At 40.3% G+C, this 25,259-nt stretch overlaps 1 protein-coding gene across 2 annotated transcripts in view; it reads right to left on the bottom strand.

Moving 5' to 3' along the window:
- Nucleotides 1-21,202, bottom strand: part of IKZF3 (IKAROS family zinc finger 3) — a 127,032-nt gene extending 105,830 nt beyond the window's left edge. For both annotated transcript variants that reach the window (XM_063459090.1, XM_063459091.1), the window contains exon 1: nt 21,104-21,202. In XM_063459090.1, the coding sequence (XP_063315160.1) occupies nt 21,104-21,110 (7 nt within the window). In that variant the 5' untranslated portion in view covers nt 21,111-21,202. The remainder of the gene's footprint in view (nt 1-21,103) is intronic.
- Between the last annotated feature and the right edge of the window lie 4,057 nt (nt 21,203-25,259).

Below are 25,259 nucleotides of genomic sequence, written 5' to 3'. Positions count from 1 at the left end.
CAATGATGATCCAACAAATCTATTAGATATCACAATCAACCAATACGTAAGAGCAGATATTTATTACATATCACAATCAACCAATATGTAAGAGAAGATGATGGCAGAAAGAACACCATTACACTGTCCCTCCACCCTAACATCAACCAAGTGCAAAAAACACTGAATACTTTTTTGAAAATTTTTTTTTTTTAAAGGAACACTATAGTCACCTAAATTACTTTAGCTAAATAAAGCAGTTTTAGTGTATAGATCATTCCCCTGCAATTCCACTGCTCAATTCACTGCCATTTAGGAGTTAAATCACTTTGTTTCTGTTTATGCAGCCCTAGCCACACCTCCCCTGGCTATGATTGACAGAGCCTGCATGAAAAAAAAAACTGGTTTCACTTTCAAACAGATGTAATTTACCTTAAATAATTGTATCTCAATCTCTAAATTGAACTTTAATCACATACAGGAGGCTCTTGCAGGGTCTAGCGAGCTATTAACATAGCAGGGGATAAGAAAATCTTAATTAAACAGAACTTGCAATAAAGAAAGCCTAAATAGGGCTCTCTTTACAGGAAGTGTTTAAGGAAGGCTGTGCAAGTCACATGCAGGGAGGTGTGACTAGGGTTCATAAACAAAGGGATTTAACTCCTAAATGGCAGAGGATTGAGCAGTGAGGCTGCAGGAAAGTAAATACAAGGTGTAATGAATAACAAATAATAAAAACTGGCAGCTACATACGTTCACAAGCGACTAAAATTGAGTGATAGCTCAAAAAATAAAAAAGTATGTGCGCTCAGAAATAGATATTAAGAAAATATATAAGCTGTATTTATTGAGGTAAAACTCATATACAATAAATATAGTTAAGATAAATCAAAACAAAACACTAAATAAATAAAAATAAAAATCACAGTGAATACATTAACCCACTAATGTAATTGATGTACCAATGAACTGTATATTATAGGTATAACTATAGGAACCTACTATTATAAAGGGTATACCAATGAACTATGTATTACAAATACATGGTAAAAAAGAGAGTATCAACACCGCTGCCTAAAAAGTGACACAGTATAAATGAAAAAAGAAATCACAAAAGATATATATAAAACACAAAAAAATTATAAAAAACAATGATAATAGTACCTGCCTCGGTGTGGGCCCCCCACCGAGGTATATGTAAATGGAGATCGATACTTGAAGAGAGAACAAAAATAAAAATATAAAATATGTAAAGGAGGGTGGGAATTCTGTGCAGCAAGCCTCCGACCTACTCCAAAGGGGATCCGTCGGAACCGATGATATGCACCGCGGTCGGGATCTTCAAAAAAGACCGCGGTGTAATTAAGGCAGACCACACACAGATACGGCTGGTAGATCACACACGAGCTGGAAACATATACCGCGGTCGGAATCTTCTCAAAAGACCGCGGTACAGTTAGATGGAACAGCTGAAAGGTATCCAAAAGTCCTCTACTCCCTCACTCACCGAAAAGTCAAAGACACAAAAAAATAAAAAATAGAAAACGGCACTCAAAGGCAGTCGAAGGATACCAAGTGGGTCCAGTAGCAAAGTGCAGACACGTTCATTGGTATACCCTTTATAATAGTAGGTTCCTACAGTTATACCTATAATATACAGTTCATTGGTACATCAATTACATTAGTGGGTTCATGTATTCACTGTGATTTTTATTTATTTAGTGTTTTGCTTTGATTTATCTTAACTATATTTATTGTATATGAGTTTTACCTCAATAAATACAGATTATATAGTGAGGCTGCAGGGGCATGTTCTATACACCAACACTGCTTCAATAAGCTAAAGTTGTTCAGGTGACTATAGTGTCCCTTTAATTGTTTAAAGTAATTAAAACATGTTGTTTTTTTTCTCCAGTGACCCTATTAGGCAAAGGCATAAAACATAAACATCTTACAACCTCCTATCGTGATCCTTCCACTCACTGTACAACAAATTGGAAAAATGAAAAAAAAAGCTGACAATTACAATATGGGGAAATGCTGATAAATCAATGTATTCCAAGGTGAAATTAGTTTTCAAAACTATCTCAAACTTCTGTGCTATAGATTGAAATCTCCCCTGTCTACGATAATTGGATAAGGCTGTATGGAATCCAAAATTATCCCACATTGTAAATGGACTGGTAAGTTGAATGTGCACTGCAACCCATATGGCCTTCTTCAGATAATGCTGCTGCTCCCACCATTCGAAGTGTAAAGGCAAATATTTGGTTTGATTTACCTTTTTTTTTTTTCATTCTTTATTTTTGAAAGTGCATAGCATAACAATTAGCTAAATAGTGACATTCCACAAGAGTGTAAGTATAAGCATTGCATAAGTGAGTATTGAGTAGGAAATGTCAGCATACAGCACATTTTATAGTATTTGAAAAATAGGTTTAGGGAAGAGAGGAATACATATCAGCAGAAGATTGTAGGTGAAAAACTTCAAAACGTATGTAGTGACATGAGAATGAGCTATTAATACCACTGGGTTAGTGAGCAAGTAAATATGAAAAATATAGATTCGGGAGGTTAGTAGTACAGTGCAGAAAGTCTGTCCCCTCAGTCGATGCCCACAGACGGAGGGCTATGGATGTCGGGAGTTGAGAGTTCATGGAGGCATGGGGAGGCCCCCCTGCAGCTCGATGTGTCGGTGAGAGCCCGCCGGTTGGACCTTCGTGGCGCATGCCGCTGTCCCTGCCGAGGGGGAACCCATTTTCTACGCAGGCGACACAGGGTTGTTTGGTGTGTTCATGGGGTCTGTGCGAGGTCGTGACCCTGGGCCGTCATGGTCAGTGCGCTGTGAGTGTGTGTCCGTCGCGGTCCTCAAGCTCTTCTCACCTCCCTGCGGCGTTTATGTTGCAGTCTCCTGCGCCTCCTTCTCAGAGTCGTCCAGCGTTGGCTGCAGGGGAGATGGCTGGTTACTGGGCGTCGGGATGTTGGTCGGCTCCCAGGTACACTGCTTTGAATGATGGGAGTAGCGGTGGGTATCCGGTCCCTCAGCTTGCCCAGAACTGAGCACATAGCTTGTCAAAGGCTTGAAGTAGCAGATCAGCTTGGGTGGGCTCTCTGCAGGGCTAGTCGTGGCGGCCATCTCGGTTCTCTGGGCCTCAACTCTCTACGGCACTGTGTAACACCGTTTGAGGTTGTTAGTCTAATGGGGGTACCAGTGGGGACCGGGATAACCCCCACCGGTCCAGAGGGGGGGGGAACAGGGCTCTTAATCTGATGCTTGCTAGTCGCGGGCAGAGGAGCGGCCGCCTCCTCCACCTCGAGTGTACCAGAAGGCCGCAGCTGGAGCCTTACATGAGTTATGCACGTCCCAATCAAGCACTTTCAGGCTCAACTTGTGCCCAGGTGCCTCACAAAGAGGGTAAGCAGAAGTAGAAGTCAGATTTTCGGCTAGGTTTAAGGATTTCCCTTAGGAGCTTCAGCAATGTGCGGCTATCTTGGGTTTGATTTACCTTTTGACACATACCACTGCAACAACCATTCATGTTGACCCAAACATCAATGTCCTTTGGCCTTCATGGCTGGATGCACAAGATACTGTTTTAATATTGTAGAGCGTTGCTTTCACCATGTTGTATGGATTGAACATTATGAGGTTATAGTTGGGTGGCTGGCCGTGGCTGACAACTGAGTGACTAATTTCTTCACCTACCTTTTTGTTTTTTTCTTCTTGCCATTACTCTTAATTTCTGCCTTTCTTTTTTTTTTTTTTTTTTTTAATTCTTTATTTTTGTAGTGCATTTCAAAGAAGGAAAAGTATAACATAAACCTGAGGTACCCCGACGGCAATCCTCAGGCCATTTTGCAACAAGTATAACATTGGGGTATATCAGACATGCATGCACAATTTTAGATTTTTAAATTGTTAAACTCTTATAACAAATTATGGTAATGCCAGATGATTCGTTGATGTAAGTAACTTTCATAAGTTTTACCATTGAGGGGAGACGGGTATAAAGCATGAAACGTAACGACTAAAACGGTCATTGGTATATGTGAGCGGGCCGACCTCTATCATTGATGCCGCATTATCGTGTGGTCAGGATTTTTCTAGTGGCCCCATTGCCATTTCCGAATCGGAAAGCAGGGCTTCAGGAGGGTGGTTTACTTGGAGCTTCGCAGCTCGTAGTCGCCATGGTTAAGGGCGGGAGTATAGTGGGATAATCCCAAACCTGCGGTAGCTGTGCAGGAGCATATTACATGGTAAACGGGTGCGGTTAGAAATATGTGCCCATTAAGTTCCAACAGCACAGTTAAATTGGTTCATATTTCTATCAACGGTTGTACCAGTTACCTGCCTTAGGGCTAGTGGAAGTGCGTCTAAGTGGGCATGACAATTAAGGGAAGCCCGGAGAGGTACTTGGTGGTAAACATTACACTTGCGGATTTTGTAACAGCGGGTAATACCTATACATTGCTAGCTACGTGAGGGAGGCATCTACAGTCAACTATGGTAAATCAGCGAGGGGTGACATGGTGGCAGTGCAAGGATTGGTATCGTGCGGTTATTAAGAGTATAAACAGGGCCCGTGTCTCCGCATCGGCGGTCACCAGCCAATAGTTTCAACATGGTTACATAAAAATCAGAGGTACTTTCTAAACATAGTGAATTTGCGGGGACTAAAGAGTTGAGATAGGATCTTGACTACTAGCAGTGACCAGGTAGTAACAACAGAGTGGCGGCACACTAGGGATTATTGTGAGCACTTCCCAAGTTGCATGGCACCCTGTGTGCTTTGCACAGTTTAAGCTGCCCACAAGTTGCTGATTTCGGTCCTTTCAATTAAACAGTAGAGTACCTCAGTGGTTACCTCTTGCGGTTATGCTAGGTTTGTGAGAGATTGTGCGGTTTAAGGGTAACTATCAGACCTGATAAAGGCTGGGTATTACGTTGGATGAGGCTAGGGAAGGTCTGATAAGGGGTACAGCTTATTCTGCGCATTGCTCAAAACGATAGTTAGGTAACCAAATTACAAACACATGTACACATATATAAAACTCTTAACAGAAAATGGACTGCATGGTGAGGCTTCCTTACTGTGTACGAGAGTAGGCAAGTCAGTCGCATATCTCAAACAGTGTATAAGCGATTTAGTTGCATTGTGTTAGTCAGTGTGGGAGGTTAGGGAACAGTATCGTGCAATTCCACCCGCTATCGCGGGGGTCTGTCATGTTTCGCTCTGGGATAAGTGCTGTGCCATACCTTGTGTAAATCTAGAGGGTGCGTGAGGGGGGACCGTATCTGTCCTAGCTAACACCAGCCTGGACATTGGGTGTGTGTCCCGCCCTCCCTTGGTCAGTGACCTATTACTGCGGGGTAAGCCAGTGTCTGGAGGTGTGTTGAGGTGAACAAGTTGGGTGATCTAGTGTGAGTGTGTGGTCAGGTGTGGCGTGGTGTGTGGCAGTGTGTATGCTTCGTGGCCACCGGCAGTTCTTTGAAGAGAGCTCGTCCATGTCTGGTCGGTTGTGAAGTGGGTGTGCGTGAGTGAGGTATGGCAGGTCCCCATCGGTAGGTGATAGGGAGGTAGTGAGGCTATTATATGGCCCTTCGTGTGGGAGTGGGTCTGTCTGCGGGTCCCGTGAGGTCTGCGAGGGTCGAGGCCCCGCTGTGCCCTAGGGTGGGGGGCGCCATTCAGAAAAACAGGTAAATACATTACAAGTCCAAGGAGAAATCGAGGTTTCTAGTAGGTGTCTCAGGGGTGTCTGCTGGGGTGTCATTCCAGCGGTTTCTAAGGAACATACAGTCCTCGGTGTGTCACGAATTTCAGGTAGTGACTGCAGCGTAGGACACAGGGGTTGAGCCTCTCGGGATGAACGTGTTGATTTTTGTCAGGTCCCAAGTATGATCGGATGTGTTCGGGTGAGGAGGTTCTTCTTGTGTGAGGGAGTCTTGTGGGATGCCCAGAGTCCGCAGAAGGTCCGGTGCGTCCTGGATGTCGTGGATCAAGTGGGAGTCATTTCCCTTTTGTATACTGAGAGTCCTGGGGTTCCGCCATTTGTAGCTGATTCCGTTTTGGTGGAGCAGGGAGGTGAGTGGTCGAAGCGACCTACGCCAGGCCAAGGTGCCGTTAGACAGGTCGGCAAAGAACGTCAGACCCCTGTTGTCAAACTGTAGCGGGGTTTTGCCCCGTAGGGCCATGAGGATCACTGATTTATCTCTCCCAGTGCGGAACGTGACTATGGTGTCTTTTGTGGCTGAAGGCGGTGCCCTGGAGGATTTAGGGATCCGAAATATGTCCGCGGGGGTGATGGCTTCAGGCTGTCCATGAGGCAATATGGCTGCTATCATGCGCCGAATAACCTGCGGCAGCTCTGACTCCGTTATTTCGTCTGGGAGCCCTCTGACTTTCAGGTTTTGCCTTCTTCCGGTGTCTTCTTGTGCCGCAAGCCGGCGTTCATAAAGCCGGTTCTGCCCTTGTAGGTCCCGTACTGCCTTTTGTAAGGATGACAGGTCCTGCTGGTGATTCTGTGAGGACATCTCCAGCGTGGTGATGCGGCTTGTCAGGCCCTGTATTTCTCCCCTGAGGGCATGTACATCAGTCAGTATGTTCTTTTGAAGTTCTGCCAGTAGGGATTTCAGTACCCCTGTGGTCACTAATTCAGCGTCGGTACTTGTCCCTTGGGGTCTGGCCCTCTGTGGCATGGCTGGAGCTGGTGGGTAGTCGTCCTCTGCGTCTCCCGAGAGATCATCAGAAAAATCAGAGCAGCCGCCATGGAGGGCCGCCATATTGGGCTCTGTCGGGCCTCGTGCTTGCCTCCACATATCTCCGATTGTCAGCCCACAGGTAGGTTTTGCTGGCCCCGGTTTTTTGTTTTTCTTTCCCATCTTGCTTTAGGGGGGGTCTCTGCAGCCTTTTGGGGGGTCAGTGGTTAAGTTTTGTATATTTTAAGCAGTTTTCCGTCGTGTTGTGTCTGGAGCTCCGTTTTTTGCGGCCGCTCTCCTCGGCAGTTTGGCTCCGCAATTTCTGCCTTTCTATTTCCCGTTATCTATTTTATCTTTCAGATTTGTGCCCCCTTGTGCCTTTCAGTTATGAAAGAACTCGGGCACAAGAATTCCTATCACTGTTACGTGATTTGACATCTTTCTTCTGAATAGAGAGTAATTCTCCTCTCAGCTTTGAAATTACAGAATGTTAAATAACACCGTTATGTTTTGGGGGGAGAGACTCTCGTCAGTGTTGGTGTGTTGTGTCATGTCATGGTTTCCTTATGTAGTTGCAGGTTTGCTTTTGTGAAATTTAATAAGCAAAAAATTATATTTTAAAAGATATGTTACAGGCTATAAATCCACTAAATATATAAGAGAAGCAGACAGCTTAAGGAAGGAAAGCATGCCTTCAAGCCGTCTAGATAGGATAGCCAGCTTTCATACCAAGGCATATTGTGACATCATGTGCGCATGCGCATTGCCATCACGGCATGTCATAGAGAATGATATCATTCGATGATTCCATGTGACAGGAGAATCTTTGGAGGAACATGGGTTGTAACCGTCACTCAGGAGGCTTTGGAGAAAAGGCAACATACTTTATTTTTATATTTCCGAGCACACGGACAGGGTGGTCAGAAAGCAGTTAAGGAGACTGAGACTATAGCATTAGTCTTAGTAGGGACTACTTGGGTATTTTTCATGCGCTTGAAAAGAGATTGAGCTACTTTTGGTCAAGCCTTGTCAAGCCCTCACTAAAACAATTAAAACTGGATGTAATTTGATTGGTTGCCACAGACACATGTAACATATGGCACTGTCCCATAACAGGTTAAATAGTAGGTCAGCGGCTCATTGACTGCCTCCTCACACTTCTTGTAAGCCTCGATTCTTTCGTTTTTTTCGCTGAGCAGAAGTGGGGTTACAATTCTGTTCCACAGGAAGGAGAAGCATGCATAACTAGGAATGTAAGTACCAACTGCAAAGTTAATCTGTCATTACTCGGTTAACCACCTTTTGAAGCCCACCCTAAAAAAAAAAAAAAAAAAGTATATTTTTAGGTATTACAGAAAATGTCACATTTTGCCTCTCAGATCAAGCTCCATCCTGTCAGAGTAGAGTTCATGGGAGACAATTCAGAGGTGTTAATGTTTGATGCTAAGCAATGTGAAAGTAGGACTCCATCTCGCATTCTAAAACGTATCAAATACATGATGGCTCCTTCCAAACATCGAACCTGCTTATTAAGACGGCCAACCATTCCGCCAGCCAGCATGTCTTTTCCTCGGCACGCTCATTTTTTAAAAATTCTTTATTTGTAATATTTTCCAAACTGATAACTAGGTACAAAATCCATTCAAGAAATATTGTGCTGTGTAAAACTGAAATAGAATGAGACATTGACAAAACTGACATAAGACTGTGCTTGTGCTGTCCAGCTTTGTCAAGTCCCAAATCCGTTGTTAGCCAGAGCTATGAAAATTTCAACCCTTATCCCGAACTGGCTTTCGATGCCCAGTGATGCTGGTGGAGTTACACCACCAAGCAGGAAAGGGGTTAAATTCTGAATTTGCAGCGTTCCAGAGCGGAATGGTGCAATTACAGACTCCAGACACCATAACCACTTTAAATCAGTGAAGTGATCATTGTGCTTGGAGTAAATCATTCCGACACACCGATAAATAACAAGCCACTCATTCACATACATAACTAGACTTGCAATTACATTATTCTCCTTTACTTTCTCCTCACCTCTGTCTGCCGTGAGGAGCGAAATAAGTGAAGAGGTCAATAGGTCTGGATTACTTAAGTTCCAGGTCTGTGGATGGAGAGTCCCAGTGTTAATTGAAATAAAGATTTAGCAATTGGCATTACAATACAGTTCAGTCCTGGCACAGCCAAGGCACACAGCACTGGAGGAGGAGCTATAGAAACATTGAGGGGACTGATCAAAGTGTTCAGAAAAAGTGTGGGATTAAAAAACCTGTTCCAATTTATTGCAATGTTTTAAAAGTTGTCTGCAAGGCAGCATTTCTACTTAATTTATTTCAACATCAGCGCTATAATGTCCCACTAACTAATATTACTCTGCCTCACTTTCTATGCAAATAGAAAAAGTGCAAATATTTATAAATAGAATGTGTTAAAACAATTAAAGCAGCAGTGTCACTGTCTGGGGTCGTTGCCAAATGAAGAAATCGCCACTATGGGTCTGGTGGTCAGAGGAGCAGGTTAAGTTGATTTCTACTTACCTGAACCTGTCTCTCACGGGGGCCACCATATTCTCCTGCCTTCAGCGTCAGGAACCGAAGTCAATGCTGTACTCTCGTGCATGTGTGATAGTATGCATTGAGGTCTTTGGAGAATCTCCCGAGACTCTCCATAGACAGAGCCAATTCCCTGCAACCATCGTCACTGATGAAGGCCTAGCCTTCAAACTGCTGTAGCTACGTCCAGTGTCTAGAAGTGTCAGGCGGAGGAAATATACAGAGACAAAGTAGTTCCTACTTTGTCTAAGTATAGCTCTAGACTGGGTTGGAATTTCAATGAAATTCCAACACAGTCAAAACTAGTATTTCATAACAATTATATATTTATAAAATACAAATTTTTCAGGGGGGAGGCAACAGTGCCGCTTTAAAGCAAAATAAAAATAAATACAAAAAAAAGTTATAACTGATAATTCACAAAACAAAAATTCAGACTTGGCTCAGATTATTTAGCAGCACTCTAATAAATTGTGAATCTTTTTATCCATCTCCACGTTCTATGTTCATTTCTTCGTTGACCGAAAAGGACAGAGCTTGTAACGGTGCTCGACAAGGAGCCAAGATGGAGGTACCCAATTCCAGAATTGAACTAAATACAGCAGTGCGGATGTCAAGATTAAATTTTATTTTTCAGACCTCGGACACACATATTTACTACACATGGAGAAAATAAAGCATACTAGACCAGGAAACCCAACATTGGCCTTATATTGTTCTTTAACCCCTTAAGGACCAAACTTCTGAAATAAAAGGGAATCATGACATGTCACACATGTCATGTGTCCTTAAGGGGTTAAGGACATTTCCCATAATTCTGAGTCACAGACTCACTTTAATGAGACTAATAGTGCACCAATAGCTTGAAGACTGATGTTGGGCAAATGTATCATAGAAGGTCTGTATGAATAATGTATTACCGGGAGAAGCTAGGTTAGTAGTACATAGCTTTGGTCTGACCACATAAGTCCCGGGTAAGATGGTCAAACACCTTGGAGATGACTAATATTCCACTGCCCTCATGGTCATGTTAATTTCTAGAATTCCCCCACACAAAAACTACAAACGCACCCTGCCTTTCAGTTCAACTTAGTAGTCGTTCTACTTGGCACGGTTAAAATGTCCTCTCCCAAGATTTTCTTTTCTTTTGTGGCTAATTGTTGTAAAAGAAAGCCGATAATAAAGACACGCTTAAGACTTTGCCCTGCCTGTAGTTACTCATGTTTCAAACAAGTTTTTTTCATTATTACAATTAAATAACTAGAAAAGCTACAAATTCTGGGGAAATTGTGTGAAGTGTTCTTGCCTCCACCTGTTTATATAGCACATTTAATTGGAACGTTGTTGCCCAAAGTGCTTCATAGTTACATTAAAACATACATTTATAAAAACATTAGCAGGCGTAAAAAAGGCCTTGTCTATGACATCACTTGCTGCTCCAGTCTGCCACAGGTCAGAGTATTTTGGCAGTTGCCATTTTCAAACGGTCGTATTTTTAAAACTACACTCAGGGATAGGCAACCTTCGGCACTGCATTTGTTTTGGACTACACATCCCATGATGCTTTGCCAACATTATGGCTATAAGAGCATTGTGGGAAATGTAGTCCACAACATCTGGAGTGCCGAAGGTTGCCTAGCCCTGCATCCTACAGCTAAGAGCTTTATATTGTAGAAATCACAAGACCCAGGCCTACATTTTGATGCATATATGTCTCTGAAATATTAAAAATGAAGGCACAGTCGCAGTTTAGAAATTGCCCTTCAAGTTTGAGCTGGCTATAGTGGAGTCTCAATGAATGTCAATGGACGGTGTGAGTTGCAAACAAATGGTCATATTATGAAAACTATCAGGACTATGGCTTAGCTGTTTTTAGTGGCAGCAGGGATCGCTGAACATTTTGATATAAGATTTGTGTAGGTGGGCTTGAAAATGAGGGAGTGGTGGCAGTTTAGAAATCATGTCCTGATTTTTCTGCTTTTGCCAGCTCCCACTCTAGCTTTGCCATTCATTCCTATGGGACAAATTTCACCACAAGAACGGCGATATTCCGTGAACCATTCGGCGAAACATTCCACAAATTAATAGCAATCCAATCGGGAACAATCCGCACGTTTTGGTATATTACTGTCTATGTAGTGTAAAAACTGTGGGAGGAGTTAGGGTGGAAAATTTGGCTATAATAAGAATAACTAGAAAAGCTACAATTTCTGGGGAAATTGTGTGAAGTGTTCTTGCCTCCACCAGTAGTCTACAACTGGAGTGGGCAGGGTAACTGTTATCATTTATTTATATAGCACATTTAATTGCAACGTTGTTGCCCAAAGTGCTTCACAGTTACATTAACCCCTTAAGACCGCAGCCAAATGTACAAGTTGTGAACCAAAAAAAATGTAAACAAACCACAGATTTTGACTATATGTCTGTTCAACAATAATTTACCTCTTTCATATTAAATGCACCCACACTTATTATATATCATTTTGTTCAGGGGAAACAGGGCTTTCATTTAACATCCAATATTTAGGTATGGAACATAACGTAATATGAATAAAATATAAAAAAATGAGAGAAAATATGATTTTTTTTAAATTTTCTTAGTTCTATGTGACATTCTAACTGTGAATGTCATAATACTGTTTGCTTTTACTGCAATAAAATACACATATTTGTATTCAGCGATGTCTCACGTGTAAAACAGTACCCCCTATGTACAGGTTTTATGGTGTTTTGGGAAGTTACAGGGTCAAATATAGCATGTTACACTTTTCAGTTTTTTCACATTGAAATTTGCCAGTTTGGTTATGTTGCCTTTGAGACTGTATGGTAGCCCAGGAATGAAAATTACCCCCATGATGGCATACCATTTGCAAAAGTAGACAACCCAAGGTATTGCAAATGGGGTATGTCCAGTCTTTTTTAGTAGCCACTTGGTCACAAACACTAGCCAAAGTTAACGTTAATATTTGTTTGTGTGTGAAAAATGCAAAAAACTAATTTGAAAGCCAATTTTGGCCAGTGTTTGTGACTAAGTGGCTACAAAAAAAGACTGTACATACCCCATTTGCAATACCTTGGGTTGTCTACTTTTGCAAATGGTATGCCATTATGGGGGTAATTCTCATTCCTGGGCTACCATACGCTCTCAAAGCCAACGTAACCAACCTGGCGAATTTCATTGTGAAAAAACTGAAACGCAAGCCTTATATTTGACTCTGTAACTTTTGAAAACACCATAAAACCTGTACATGAGGGGTACTGTTATACTCAGGAGACTTTGCTGAACACAAATATTTGTGTTTCAAAACAGTAAAAAGTATGACAGCAAAAATATCGTCAGTGTAAGTGCCGTTTGTGTGCGAAAAAGGCAATAAATGTCACTTTCCCTGACGATATCATTGTTGTAATAAATTTTACGGTTTTGAAACACAAATATTTGTATTCAGCGATGTCTCCCGAGTAAAACAGTACCCCCCATGTACAGGTTTTATAGTGTCTTGTAAAGTTATAGGGTTAAATATAGTGCTAGCAAATTAAATTCCCTATACTTTCGGCCTGGGTTGTTAGGCAGGTCCCGCTAATTGTAATTAATTAGGATACCTAATTATGTAAAATTATTACATAAATATATATGTAAAATTATTATATATACACGTGTGTGTATATATATATATGTATATATATGTATATAATTTTTTTACTATTATTTTTATTTATATATAGGTATACATATAGTGATGTATACGTATATACTTGGGTATATTATTTCGTTCTACGTGTATTTTGATATCTATATCTATATATATATATATATCTATCTATCTATATATATATATATATATAGATAGATAGATATATATATATATATATTATCAAAATACAGTTAGAACGAAATTACACACATATATATTTTTAATTTTTTTTTTTTAATTTATTTTTTTTTTACGTATTTACATATTTTTTTATTATAATATATATATATATATATAATTATGTATATATTTAATCAATATCCTTCTACGTGTATTTTTATATTAATATATATATATATATATAATTATATATATAAATATTAAAATACACTTAGTGTATGTGTAAATGTGTGCGTATATATATATATATTATATATAGATCATATATATAATATATATATAAATGATGTAAGTGTATTGTATTTTTAACTCTAATTTGTTTATTTTTTTACAATATGGGGGTAAATAGGGGAGGAGAGGGGCAGAGACAGTGTCAGCCAGTGATTTTACATCACTGGCTGACACACAGGATCAGTGATCACAGTGACAGGCTGTCACTGTGATCACCTCCTGCAGATCGCGGTAATTGGCCACAGGGGGAGTGCCTGGGTGGCCAGGCATGCCCCCCACCGCGATCTGCAGGGGGATCCTGCCTGCAGTTACTATGTGTCAGCCAATAGGCTGACACATAGTAACCTCTGATCGCAGTGACAGGCTGTCACTGCGATCAGATCGCAGGGAGAGGCTGTCTCTGCATTCAGATCGCAGAGACAGCCTCTCCCTGCGATCATACTCTGCAGATCGCGGTCACTGACCGCAGGGGGACTGCCTGGGGGGCCAGGCATGTCCCCCGACCGCGATCTGCTGCAGAGAATTCCGCCGGCTCCATGTGTCAGCCGATTTTAAAATCGGCTGACACATGGTAAATACCGATCGCAGTGACAGCCTGTCACTGCGATCGGAAGCTGCAGACCGCGGTCCCCAGGCACAGGGGGGCTGCCTGGGGGGCCAGGCATGCCCCCCGACCGCGATCTGCAGCGGCCATGTTCCGCCGGCCACGTGGGGCTGAAGACCGCCCAGGACGTACTATGCCGTCCTGCGGCGTTTAGAGCCACCAAAATAAGGACGGCATAGTACGTCCTGCGGTCTTAAGGGGTTAAAACATACAGTTATAAAAACATTAGCAGGTGCAAAAGGCCCTGTCTATGACATCACTTGCTGCTGCACCCTGGCACAGGTCAGAGTATTTTGGCGGTTGCCATCTTCAAACGGTCGTATTTTAAAAACTGTACATCCTACATCGAAGAGCTTTATATTGTGAGAATCACAAGACCCAGACCTACATTTTGATGCATAGTATGTCTCTGAGATATTAACAATGAAGGCACAGTCGCAGTTTAGAAATTGCTCTTCAAATGTGAGCTTTGCAGAGTGGAGTTTCAATGAATGTCAATGGATGGCGTGAGTTGCAAACAAATGGTCATATTTGTAATAACTATCAGGACTATGGCTTAGCCGTGGACATTTTTAGTGACAGCAGGGATAGCTGAACGTTTTGATATAAGATTTGTGTAGGTGGGCTTGAAAATGAGGGAGTGGTGGCAGTTTAGAAATCATGTCCTGATTTTTCAGCTTTTGCCAGCTCCCACTCTAGCTTTGAACATTTTGCCATTCATTCCTATGGGACAAATTTCGCCACAAGAACGACGATATTTCGAGAACCATTCGGCAAAACGTTCCACAAAGTAATAGCAATCCGATCGGGAACAATCTGGACGTTTTGGTATATTACTGTCTATGTAGTGTAAAAACTGTGGGAGGACTTAGGGTGGTAAATTTGGCTATAATAATAATAATAATATATATGTGAGATAACAGTAAGTGGTCTTGCTATGCAAGAACACTTAATAATAATAATAATAATAATAATAATAATAATAATAATAATATATACCGGTATGTGAGATAACATTAAGTGGTCTTGCTATGCAAGAACACTTAAATATTAAAAATCCTAGGGTGTGACAGTTTCCCCTTAAGCATCTCATTTGCTGATTGGACAGAGAAAAAAAATGAAAGCTTTCCTTTACAGTGTCTCTATTATAAGACATAGTCTATGCACCACCATGTATCATGTTACAAACTGCCTACGCGTTTTGTAATTTCATATAATTGTATAAAACCTATTGTTCCTTTCAAAATGTCTAAGAATGTGTCTCATTTGTTGTTAAAGTCCCATTGACAATATTATAAAATGATGCAGAATAAGTTGCCGCTATATAAATTCCGATAATAATAATAATATAGAACTAAAAAAAAAATTCTTCCAGCTAATTTGGGGCATTTGGACACACAGCAAACCAATGATCTCCTGTTTTCTGTGCTGGGGAGAGATCTGTGCTATTGTGCAAATCATTGCTGGCATCGTGTTCCCTACGGTTTAGGCAATACTTTTTTTAGGCATATTTATGCATACACACTGATTGCACTCACTGCAAACAATACAATTACATGCACAAATGCACACCTGCATTAACACTACACTCACACCTAGGAATACACAGATCTGAAAAAAAAAAGGAAAATACTAAATGTTAAATATTATGCAAGCGAGCATTTAGTACATGGGATATCAGCCAAGGCATGTCCAGGAACCATTTGGTCCGCAAGTTATAATTTATATACATTTATGACACTTGGTGTTCTGTGATATTAGTACATTGTTACAATCCCTGGCAAATTCTCAATATATTGATACAACCCTTGCTACTTGCTCGTGGAACATTGTTTCCCGGTTTAGTCATCACCATTCCCCACTAGGTCCCAATTTTAACCTAGTTTGTATGTGTGTACGTTTATTCATTTTTTCCTCTCCCCAAGAGGGACCATTAAAGAGTTTTTTTGTTTTTTCTGGCTATCTGCTCATAAGAGTTCCCCTACAGGGTATGTGCAGAAATAGCCTTTTTTATATAAGGATATAAGGTCTTTTGGTGTGGCAGTGTGTCTTAACTCTGCCAACCACTAGTCCTACTTTTTGTCTCTATTTCCAGGGGTTATGCCCCACCATATCCTTTAACCACCACAAACTCTGGTGGGTGGATATTTTGTGTCCATTCCACCTCAGTGTTGTTCTTTTTGTGTTAAATATTATGCTTCTAGGGTCCCTCCAACAGCTAAACAGCTCACCTGTTAATGAAAATGAATGGAATACTTCACGCACCATATTCACTGCAATGTGATGTAGTGGTTATGGTGCCACAAAAGCCTTGGTGTCCCCCATCCCTTTGTAAGTAGTCAAACCATTGACTTCTTATCTGGGGTCTGAAAGGCATGGTGCAATACAGGACGAGCCCATTGGCTGAAAGTATCAGCTGGTTTCTCTTAGCCTACGAGCTAACAGACCGGAACTGCCGGGCTTAGCTCAGACATACAACTTCGATTGTAAATTAAATTAATAAAATGCTGTGCACATATACTTGTGCTGTGAGGGACATGCAGAGCTCTATAAATGTGCTCATATAATGTCATATCATATTGAATGCAATAATAGATCTATCAGTTTTAATATATTCACAAAAAATATACTGCAATAATATATGAAAATATCAGAACTGACAGTCTACGTACCTACAGACATGATATACTGCACACAATCTCTACATCCGTCAGATTATGTAACCTAATATAATAATATAAGGCCAGCCCTTAAGAGAGTAACGCTACATGTACATCTATAGTGTAATAATATACTGTGCAATAGTATATTGTGCGCTATCCAGGTATACCAATTTATTAATACAGTGTAATAATAAAATGTGTCCCACCTTAATATCCGCAATACAAGTATTCATATAATTTTTAAAAAATTACTCTATACACTCTCCTGTTTTGTCAGCTGCAAAGTACACTCACATGTGTGCACTCAGAGTGGTACATTTACCTGTAAAACTCTACACATCAGTTAAAGCAAAATTATATTGTTCTTATTTACTGTGTACCATATCACGGTCTGAAAGTTATATCTATACTCACATCATGCATACTGATTTACAGTATGCTGTCTTTTGAGATATATACCCAAGTGACATAATAATGTACTTTAGAAAAAAAAGAGAGGTCCAGGCACTTCAGATATCAGTAGAATAGGCAATTTTTTAAACTCACAGCCAAGGCAATGTTTCGACCTAACTGGTCTTTATCAAGCTTGATAAAGACCAGTTTGGTCGAAACGTTGCCTTGGCTGTGAGTTTATTTTCTCTATTTCTCTATTTTTTCTACTAATACATTGGTCTCTTGGTGCTGGGGCCGGTCTGTTTGCACCCGGACTCGGATGGGGATTGAGTGCAGTTCCATTTCATTCTTTACAAATAATAATATACTTTGACATAATAATTTGTGCCTAATATAGCTATACATTCTTACTTTAGGGCTTCACTTATAAACACATAAAGTATAATAACATACTGAATGCTCTTTCCAGATGTGCCAGCAACATTATTGCGCATAATGTCACACCGTATGTCCTTTCTAGGTATGCCAGCTACATATTATTATTATTATTTTATTATTTCTATAGCGCCAGCAAATGTTGTAGCGCTGTACATATCACATCATGTTATAATATATTGTGCTTAAACTGTATATCATCTAGCTACATGTACACAATATTTAATAATAATAACAATAATGTAACCATATACAGTAAGCGCTCTCCAGATCGGATGGTTATTGGTACACAACATATAATGAATTAATATACACTCTCCAGATCTGTCAGTTACATGTACACAACATATATAATGTAATAATATACTGTGTACACACACTCTAGATCTGACAGTAGTAATATGTACACAACACATTTAACGGTTATATGGTCCAAAATTTTCTAATTTACTGCATGCCCACTCCAGATACGAAAGCTACATCTACATCTGGGTTGAGAATTTAAAGTGAATTCAAAATTAATTTTACATTTAAGGCCAGAGCGGCAAATTCGGTTTAGAGAATTTTTTCAGTTTGGCTATTTTTTTTTATTTTTTTTTGAATCTTTATTTTTTTATTTTAGATTTTAGTTCTTTTCAATCATTTTAAACAATAACAAATTACAATATCTGTATATTCTTTAGTCAATATTCAATCCGTGGCTATTTTGATATTAAATTTGTAACTCATTTTGAATTCACTCTGAAGTGAATAACCCTGTTCATCTCTTAACTGTATGCCACAGTAAGAACTGTCAACTACATATACACATAAGAATATACTTTCTGTGCACTTCTATTTTTCTGTGAGGAATACATGTTATGTAATAACCAGTTACATATACCAATACAATGTAATAATATACTACATGCCCTCTTAGAATGTACCAGTTACAAGTATCAATACAATTTAACAACCAACTCTTTGCTCTGTACACATCAGCACTTACACGCACGCATGTAATTTAAAAATATGCTATATTCCCACCTAAGGTACTACATATACAAATATAATGTAATGCAATTTAAAGATATTCTGTATGCACTCTCCACATCTAAAAAAAAGTACACATATCAATGTAATGTAATAATAATATACTATCTGGGTTTTTTTCATATCTGCAGTTGTGTATACCCAATCGTGTAATATACTTCTTGTACTTGCCAGATTTGACAGTAGCACACATGCATTTTATGTCTTCGTAGTACTGTATATTTATGCACTCTCAAGGTCTACAGCCATGCAATGTAATAATACAAAGCATGACCCCTCCAGATTTGTCAGATACATGTACCTAACCACACAAAAATATACAGTGTGCCCTCTCCAGATCTGTCAGCTACGTATATCTAACTATACAAAAATATAGTGTGTGTCTTTTCCATATTTGCCAGTTATATGTACCTAACTACATAATAATACATTGTGCTCCATCTCCATATCTGTCAAATATACATATTTAACCACGCAATAATATATTGGCTGCCATCTCCATATGTGCCTATGATGTACCTTTTCTCCAAATTCATAATAATATACAGTGTGATCTGTCCAGATCTGCAGAGCAACAAAAAGCTATGGAACACACCAACATATGGTGTGCCCTTTCCAGATATCCCATCTATTCCGCATAATAATATACTATGTACCCTCTCCAGAACGGCCTGATAGGTGTACTAACCGCACAATACTATACTGTGGCCCTAATCCAGATACCTAACTATATAAGACAGCAACACGTACCAATGCCACATAATAATATACTGTGATATGCCAGCTGTGTGTATCTAAACCCACAATAATATACTGTATGCCCTCTCAAGATATGCCAGCGGTGTTTACTTAACCATACAATAACATACTGTGTACCCTCTCCAGTTCTGCCAGCTGTGTGTACCTATCCATACAATAATGTGCTGTTTGCCCTCTCAAGACCTACCATCTGTGTGTGCCTAACCATACAATAACATACAGTGTGCCCTCTCCAGTTCTGCCAGTTGTGTATACCTAACCATATAATAATATACTGTGTGCCCTCTCCAGACCTACCACCTGTTTGTACCTAACCATACAATAACATACTGCGTACCACTAACCATACAAGAACATATTGTGTGCCATCTCCCGATCTGCCAGTTCTAACCATATAATAATATACTGTGTATACCCAACCATACAATAATATACTGTGTGTTCCTAACCATACAATAATATACTGTGTGTACCTAACCATATACTAATACACTGTGTATACCTAACCATATAATAATATAATGTGTGTATCTAACCATATAATATATTGTGTGTACCTAACCATATAATATACTGTGTGCCCTCTCCAGTTCTACCAGCTGTGGGTACCTAGCCATATAATAATAATATACTGTGTGCCCTCTCCAGTTCTGCCAGCTGTGGGTACCTAACCATATAATAATATACTGTGTGCCCTCTCCAGTTCTGCCAGCTGTGTGTACCTAGCCATATAATAATATAGTGTGTGCCCTCTCCAGTTCTGCCAGCTGTGTGCCCTCTCCAGTTCTGCCAGCTGTGTGTACCTTACCATACAATAATATACCGTGTGCCCTCTCCAGTTCTGCCAGCTGTGTGTACCTAACCATACAATAATATACCGTGTGTGCCCTTTGCAGGCCAGCCATCTACTTGCAGGTACACAATGTAAAAATCTTCTGCATGTCCTCGATTTACTAGTCATGACATACATTCAGATCTGTCTACCACAGACAATAAATAAAAACACTATGTAAGCACTCTAATGATCTATCAGATATCCTGCACAGCTAGTGTCACTATAAAAAGGGGGTCCTACCCAGATCTATCAGGCAACTTTAATATTTATTGAACCTCGATGTCTTTCATTAGGGTAAGGAAACAATTTTGCGATTATGAAAAAGAGACATAGACTCCTTCCTGTCACTGCACACACACTAATAAATCATTCTGGGGGGACATTTATCAAAGTATCTTGTCCTGTGAAAGGGTGCAAAAAATATGAAAATGATGGAATGCTCCTGAGGATTCTACTAGTATCCATGACGACTGCTCCATGTTTAGAACTTTGCGGCACTTTTCAGAAAAAAAACAAAAAACACTTTGATAAATTTATTCTGATATAAGCACACAACAGGTTGCAATTTCCTTCCGCACATCAACTATAATTAATCAATCCGTCAACTATAATTCACAACCACTAGAATTTACTGGAGAAATCCAGAACACTGCACAAAAATAACATAATAAAATATAGATTTTAAAAACAAAATGCTTGTAAAACATTATATATAGTCTAATATGTCTGCTGAGATGTTTTCTAAATCGAATTTAACCATCTCATAAATGCAATTCCTATACCCTCCTGTGTTTCAGTGTTACATGTAGCAACAATATAACTGTAAGAATAAAATATCTATAGTTATACAAATTGCTTGTAAAACAATGTAAATGATTCTAGACTTCTATAAAGTATAATATATTTTCTGAGATTAATTCATATGGAGTGTTACCATCTAACAAATCCCATCCCTGTCCCCTATTTTACACACAGAGTTTCAGTCTTACTGTTTTTTTTAACAGCAAATTCACTCTAATTTTTTTTTTTTTTTTGGAATGAGCCCTCTCACCTGCCATCCTTGTCTCTCCCTTTAAATCCCTCCACTAGTTCTGCTCCACGTGCTTCTCCCTCTGCCGCGCAGCCTCCAAGTACCAGGCAGGCGGGAGGCTCCCACTGTGCTGTCGGCTGCGGAGGGAAGCAGCGTCATGACGTCAGACTGGGAGGAGGGGGGGGAAGAGGGGAGGGGGTAAGTGAGAGGATGGTGCTGTGCAGTTACTGCACATGTGGTTTGGGATATGGACACTTTGGCTTTTATAAAAAAAAAATCAAAAAAATTAAAACAATGTGAACATTCTATTACTAATATAAACAACACTTATTGATACAAAAAATATAATAGAATGTAAAAAAAAAAAAAGTTGGTGTATAGTGACAAAGTATGGACTGTTACTAGATTAGCATTGCTAAACTCTACAGTATATAATCTATGTTTTACACCTGCACAATTTTAAATGTATTTTTATGAACTTCCTGTTTATATGGCACAATGGGTGAGCAAATTTGTAGTTTATATTTCTTCATAATTTGCAGTTTGGCAGACCCTGTGCATTGTGGGCACTCTAACTGTTCATATATGGTCTGGCAGATATTAGTGGGAGTGATGCTCCTGAGTAGCAGCTGCTGAAATTTTAATCCAGCCCTCTATCATTAGTGAGCTGCATGACAGGAAAGGGATTTAACTAGTGGTTGCAGATGCAAATAGCAGCTGCTATAGAAGGATGTAACTCCCAGCAATCTCAGGCAGACGGGGATATGTGTAACTTGCCTGCAGATTAGAACAGTTCTGTCACTTCTGAGTATTTCATAAAGATATACGCTTTATGAAATACTCATGCTGACAGTGTTGACATTTCATTGAAACTCAAATTCAATCCACAGATTTCATAAAACAAATTCAAGATTATTTAGGGTTTTTTTTTTTTTGTGGTAAAGTTTTAGGCTAACAAAAGGCAGATTTCCCATTAACTTTTGTTCAATCCTAGCAGCCATCAATAATGACAGCTTTGGGATTCAGATGTCATCTCACACAATGTAATATATGGATGTTATCACTGGTCCCTCCATAGACCTTAGTGTTGTACTCTCACACACGAGAGAGAGTAGAGCACTGACACAGTCCTGGCAAGTGAAGATGGCGGCAACTGCGAGGGACAGTCTCAGGTAACTATGTATAACTATCATGGCCTCACTAGTAGGTAGACCTTTCTAATACAAGGTAAGATGGTGGGCGTAGGTTGCCCCTAGAACAACCCGCATTTTCGTGGCATGATATCATTGCACAGTTGCTGCAGATTTGTCGTCTGCTCATTCCTGCTGACAATCTTACTCTTCCGCCATATCCTAAAGGTTCTCAAATGTACTGAGATTCGGTAAATGTACAGGTTTGTGTCATAATCTTGCTACCAGCTTGAGATAAAAGTGCGCATTGTGGCATATAATGGTTTCCTCCAGGAAGAAGTCATTGGCAGATGAGTAGACGGTAGCCATAACAGTATGCAAATGGCCAGCAACAATTATCAGGTAGATGCTCAGTTGGGAGAAAAAGAGTCCCCACCCCATAACTACACCACCATCAGACTGAACCACGGACACAAGGCACGTTTGATCCATGGTTTAAGGTTTTTGTAAACCATATCCTGACCATTGCATATGTATGTGACAGAAAAAACAAACAAAAATGGTATGACCAGGCAAATCTTTTCCAATCTTTTCAATTTAATTTTTAGTATGACTGTGTCCCCTGTAGCTTCCGTTTCCTGTTTTCAACTGACGAGCTGGCAGGAGTGTTCCTTGATGTGGTCTTCTGCTGCTGTAGACCATCCACTTAGAGGTCCGACGTGCTGTGTGTTCATGTATTCACTCCTGTATGTGGTTACTTCAGTTAAGGTTGCCTTCCTGTCAGTTTGAATCACTCTGACCTGACCAGCAAGGCATTATCACCCAAGGGACCGACTCTCGTTTGTTGTTTTGGATTGTCATTCCATTCCCTGTAAGTTCGAAAGACTGCTTTGCGTGACAAAACCCAGGCTTTAAGCAGATTATGAGATACTCTAACCATCATGTCAGGATGCAACAACCATACCACGGTCAAAGTTACTTAGATCAGATTTTTTTAGTCCATTCTTATTTCTTACTTTGAATGTGAATTTTAGTACCTAATGATGTCACCTCAGATTGTTTATATATATATATATATATATATATATATATATATACAAATGTAATTTATTATTTTTTTTATCTTTATTTTTGCACTGCATGGCAAATACACAATACAACAATTGTCAGCACATTGTAATAGTAGAATTATTTTGTAAAAGTGAAATACATGACAGAATTCTTGCATTTATTTTTTAGTGAACCAGGAAATAAGACCCTAGGGAACAAGATCAGGAGGGGTACTTAAAACATACTTGGGTCCAGAAGAGGAGTAACTTATTATGTGATTATAGGTCTCCCTTAAAAACAGTTAGGTTTGGCATAATAGTCTATAAGAATTAAAGCGTGGAATGAAAGAGCAATGTATGCATAGCCAATAGTTACACTAGAATTAGTGTGCCATATGAAAAGCAGTATAGTTGGTAGAGTAGTTAGGCAACCCATACAGGTGTGGGAGCTAGATTGGCTACGCGCCTTGATAAGATGCCCCTAACCTAGGAGGTTAATGGGCCCACTCCCATGGCCTCTTAGCTTAGGGGCATCTTATAACATAGCATCTTTGGGAATTGCCGACTACGCCCCCAATAATTAGGGTGATTCTCAATAATCTCTACACTTGGCAATAGAGGCTCTAATTGATTTTCAAAATAACACAATATAGAAGAACATAATATAAAGAGAACATATGGATATAACACATGGTGAATTTAAGAGATTGTAGAATGATAAGATCTGGCGGTAGGTATATCGGAGCTGCAGTTCTGAGTTTTGTCGTCCAAAGGTTGAGCAGGATCAGCACTGTCATCCACTTCAGTCAGGTTGCTCAAAAGGACGATGTGCGAGCCCTTCGAGTAAAGGATACAATGTTAGCCGGATCCTATGTTTCTGCAGGATTTTGGGTATTTGAGCTCTCAGCGGGTGCCGTCAGGCCTAGAGCGTTAAACAATGCAGGTGCCTCTTCCGTAGACCAGATTATATGAGTAGTACCATTCTAAATCACTATAAGCAAGCCAGGACCACCCCACCAGTAGGACACACCAGCGATTTGTAGCTGAGATGTAATGGGCCCAATGAAGATGCGCCATTGTAGAGGTCTTGACAAAAAGGTAAAAGAGAGTCCTCAAAATGTAGAGGTGTTTAACCTCACAGGGCAGCCATGAAGTGGTTTCTGTGTGATGAAGAGGAGCTCTGCAGGATGACATCCCTTGTTAAAGATGTTGATAGCTTAGCATTGCATGCAACTCTGTAGACCCCAACTTTCTTGGCCACAGCAGGTGACAGAATGGAGGTTAGTAACCACTGAATGTCGTGTGGCATTTCATCAGCCAGAATTGCACTGGGTGTGCGGCAGATTTTTACTTGGTTGCGGCTGTTTTGATCTTCAAGGGACGTTATCTGCAGAGCTGGAGAGTGTTAGGAAGTTTTCAATTGTTAGACCGAGCCACTCAAGATGGACACAGTGGCCTGAGTGTTCATCACATCTTCTTCTGATGCTTTTACTCAGTCATTGACCGCTTGGATCTCTGACCTGATGAGGGCAAGGTGCGCTGCCATCATTTTGTGTAGATTATTGAGTAGGACTTTGAGGTCGCGTTCCATGCTGTGCCATCCGCCTGGTCCCAGGGAGGCTGCTATTCCGATTCGCATACAGGCATAGTATAAGTGCGTCGGCATGTCTGTAGGCCCTCTGCAGGTATTGACTTGGGTTGAGCTGTCTTCTGGAGCACAGCCCCTATGTCTCTACCATCAGGCTTTTTGGATCTGCACCCAATGTTCGGATAGTGTCCGGAGATGCAGGATGTTACTTGTAGGCCGCACTCCACCCGCTACTTACAAGAGAGCTGCCAAGGAGTGTTTCTAGACTTGAGATCATCAGCGTGAGGTAGGCCCCAGATGTGCACTTCAGCTGATTGGAATTGTACATGAAAGGCATCAATCGATGCAGCAAATCACCTTGAGGTTGAAACATAACATAACATCACATAAGTGAGGAGCTAACAGAAATG

The sequence above is a fragment of the Pelobates fuscus genome, chromosome 6 (genome assembly GCF_036172605.1).
Source record: "Pelobates fuscus isolate aPelFus1 chromosome 6, aPelFus1.pri, whole genome shotgun sequence".
NCBI classification, from domain to species: domain Eukaryota; kingdom Metazoa; phylum Chordata; class Amphibia; order Anura; family Pelobatidae; genus Pelobates; species Pelobates fuscus.
Note: the sequence above shows the minus strand (reverse complement) of the source record. Positions and strands in the feature narration are given on the sequence as shown.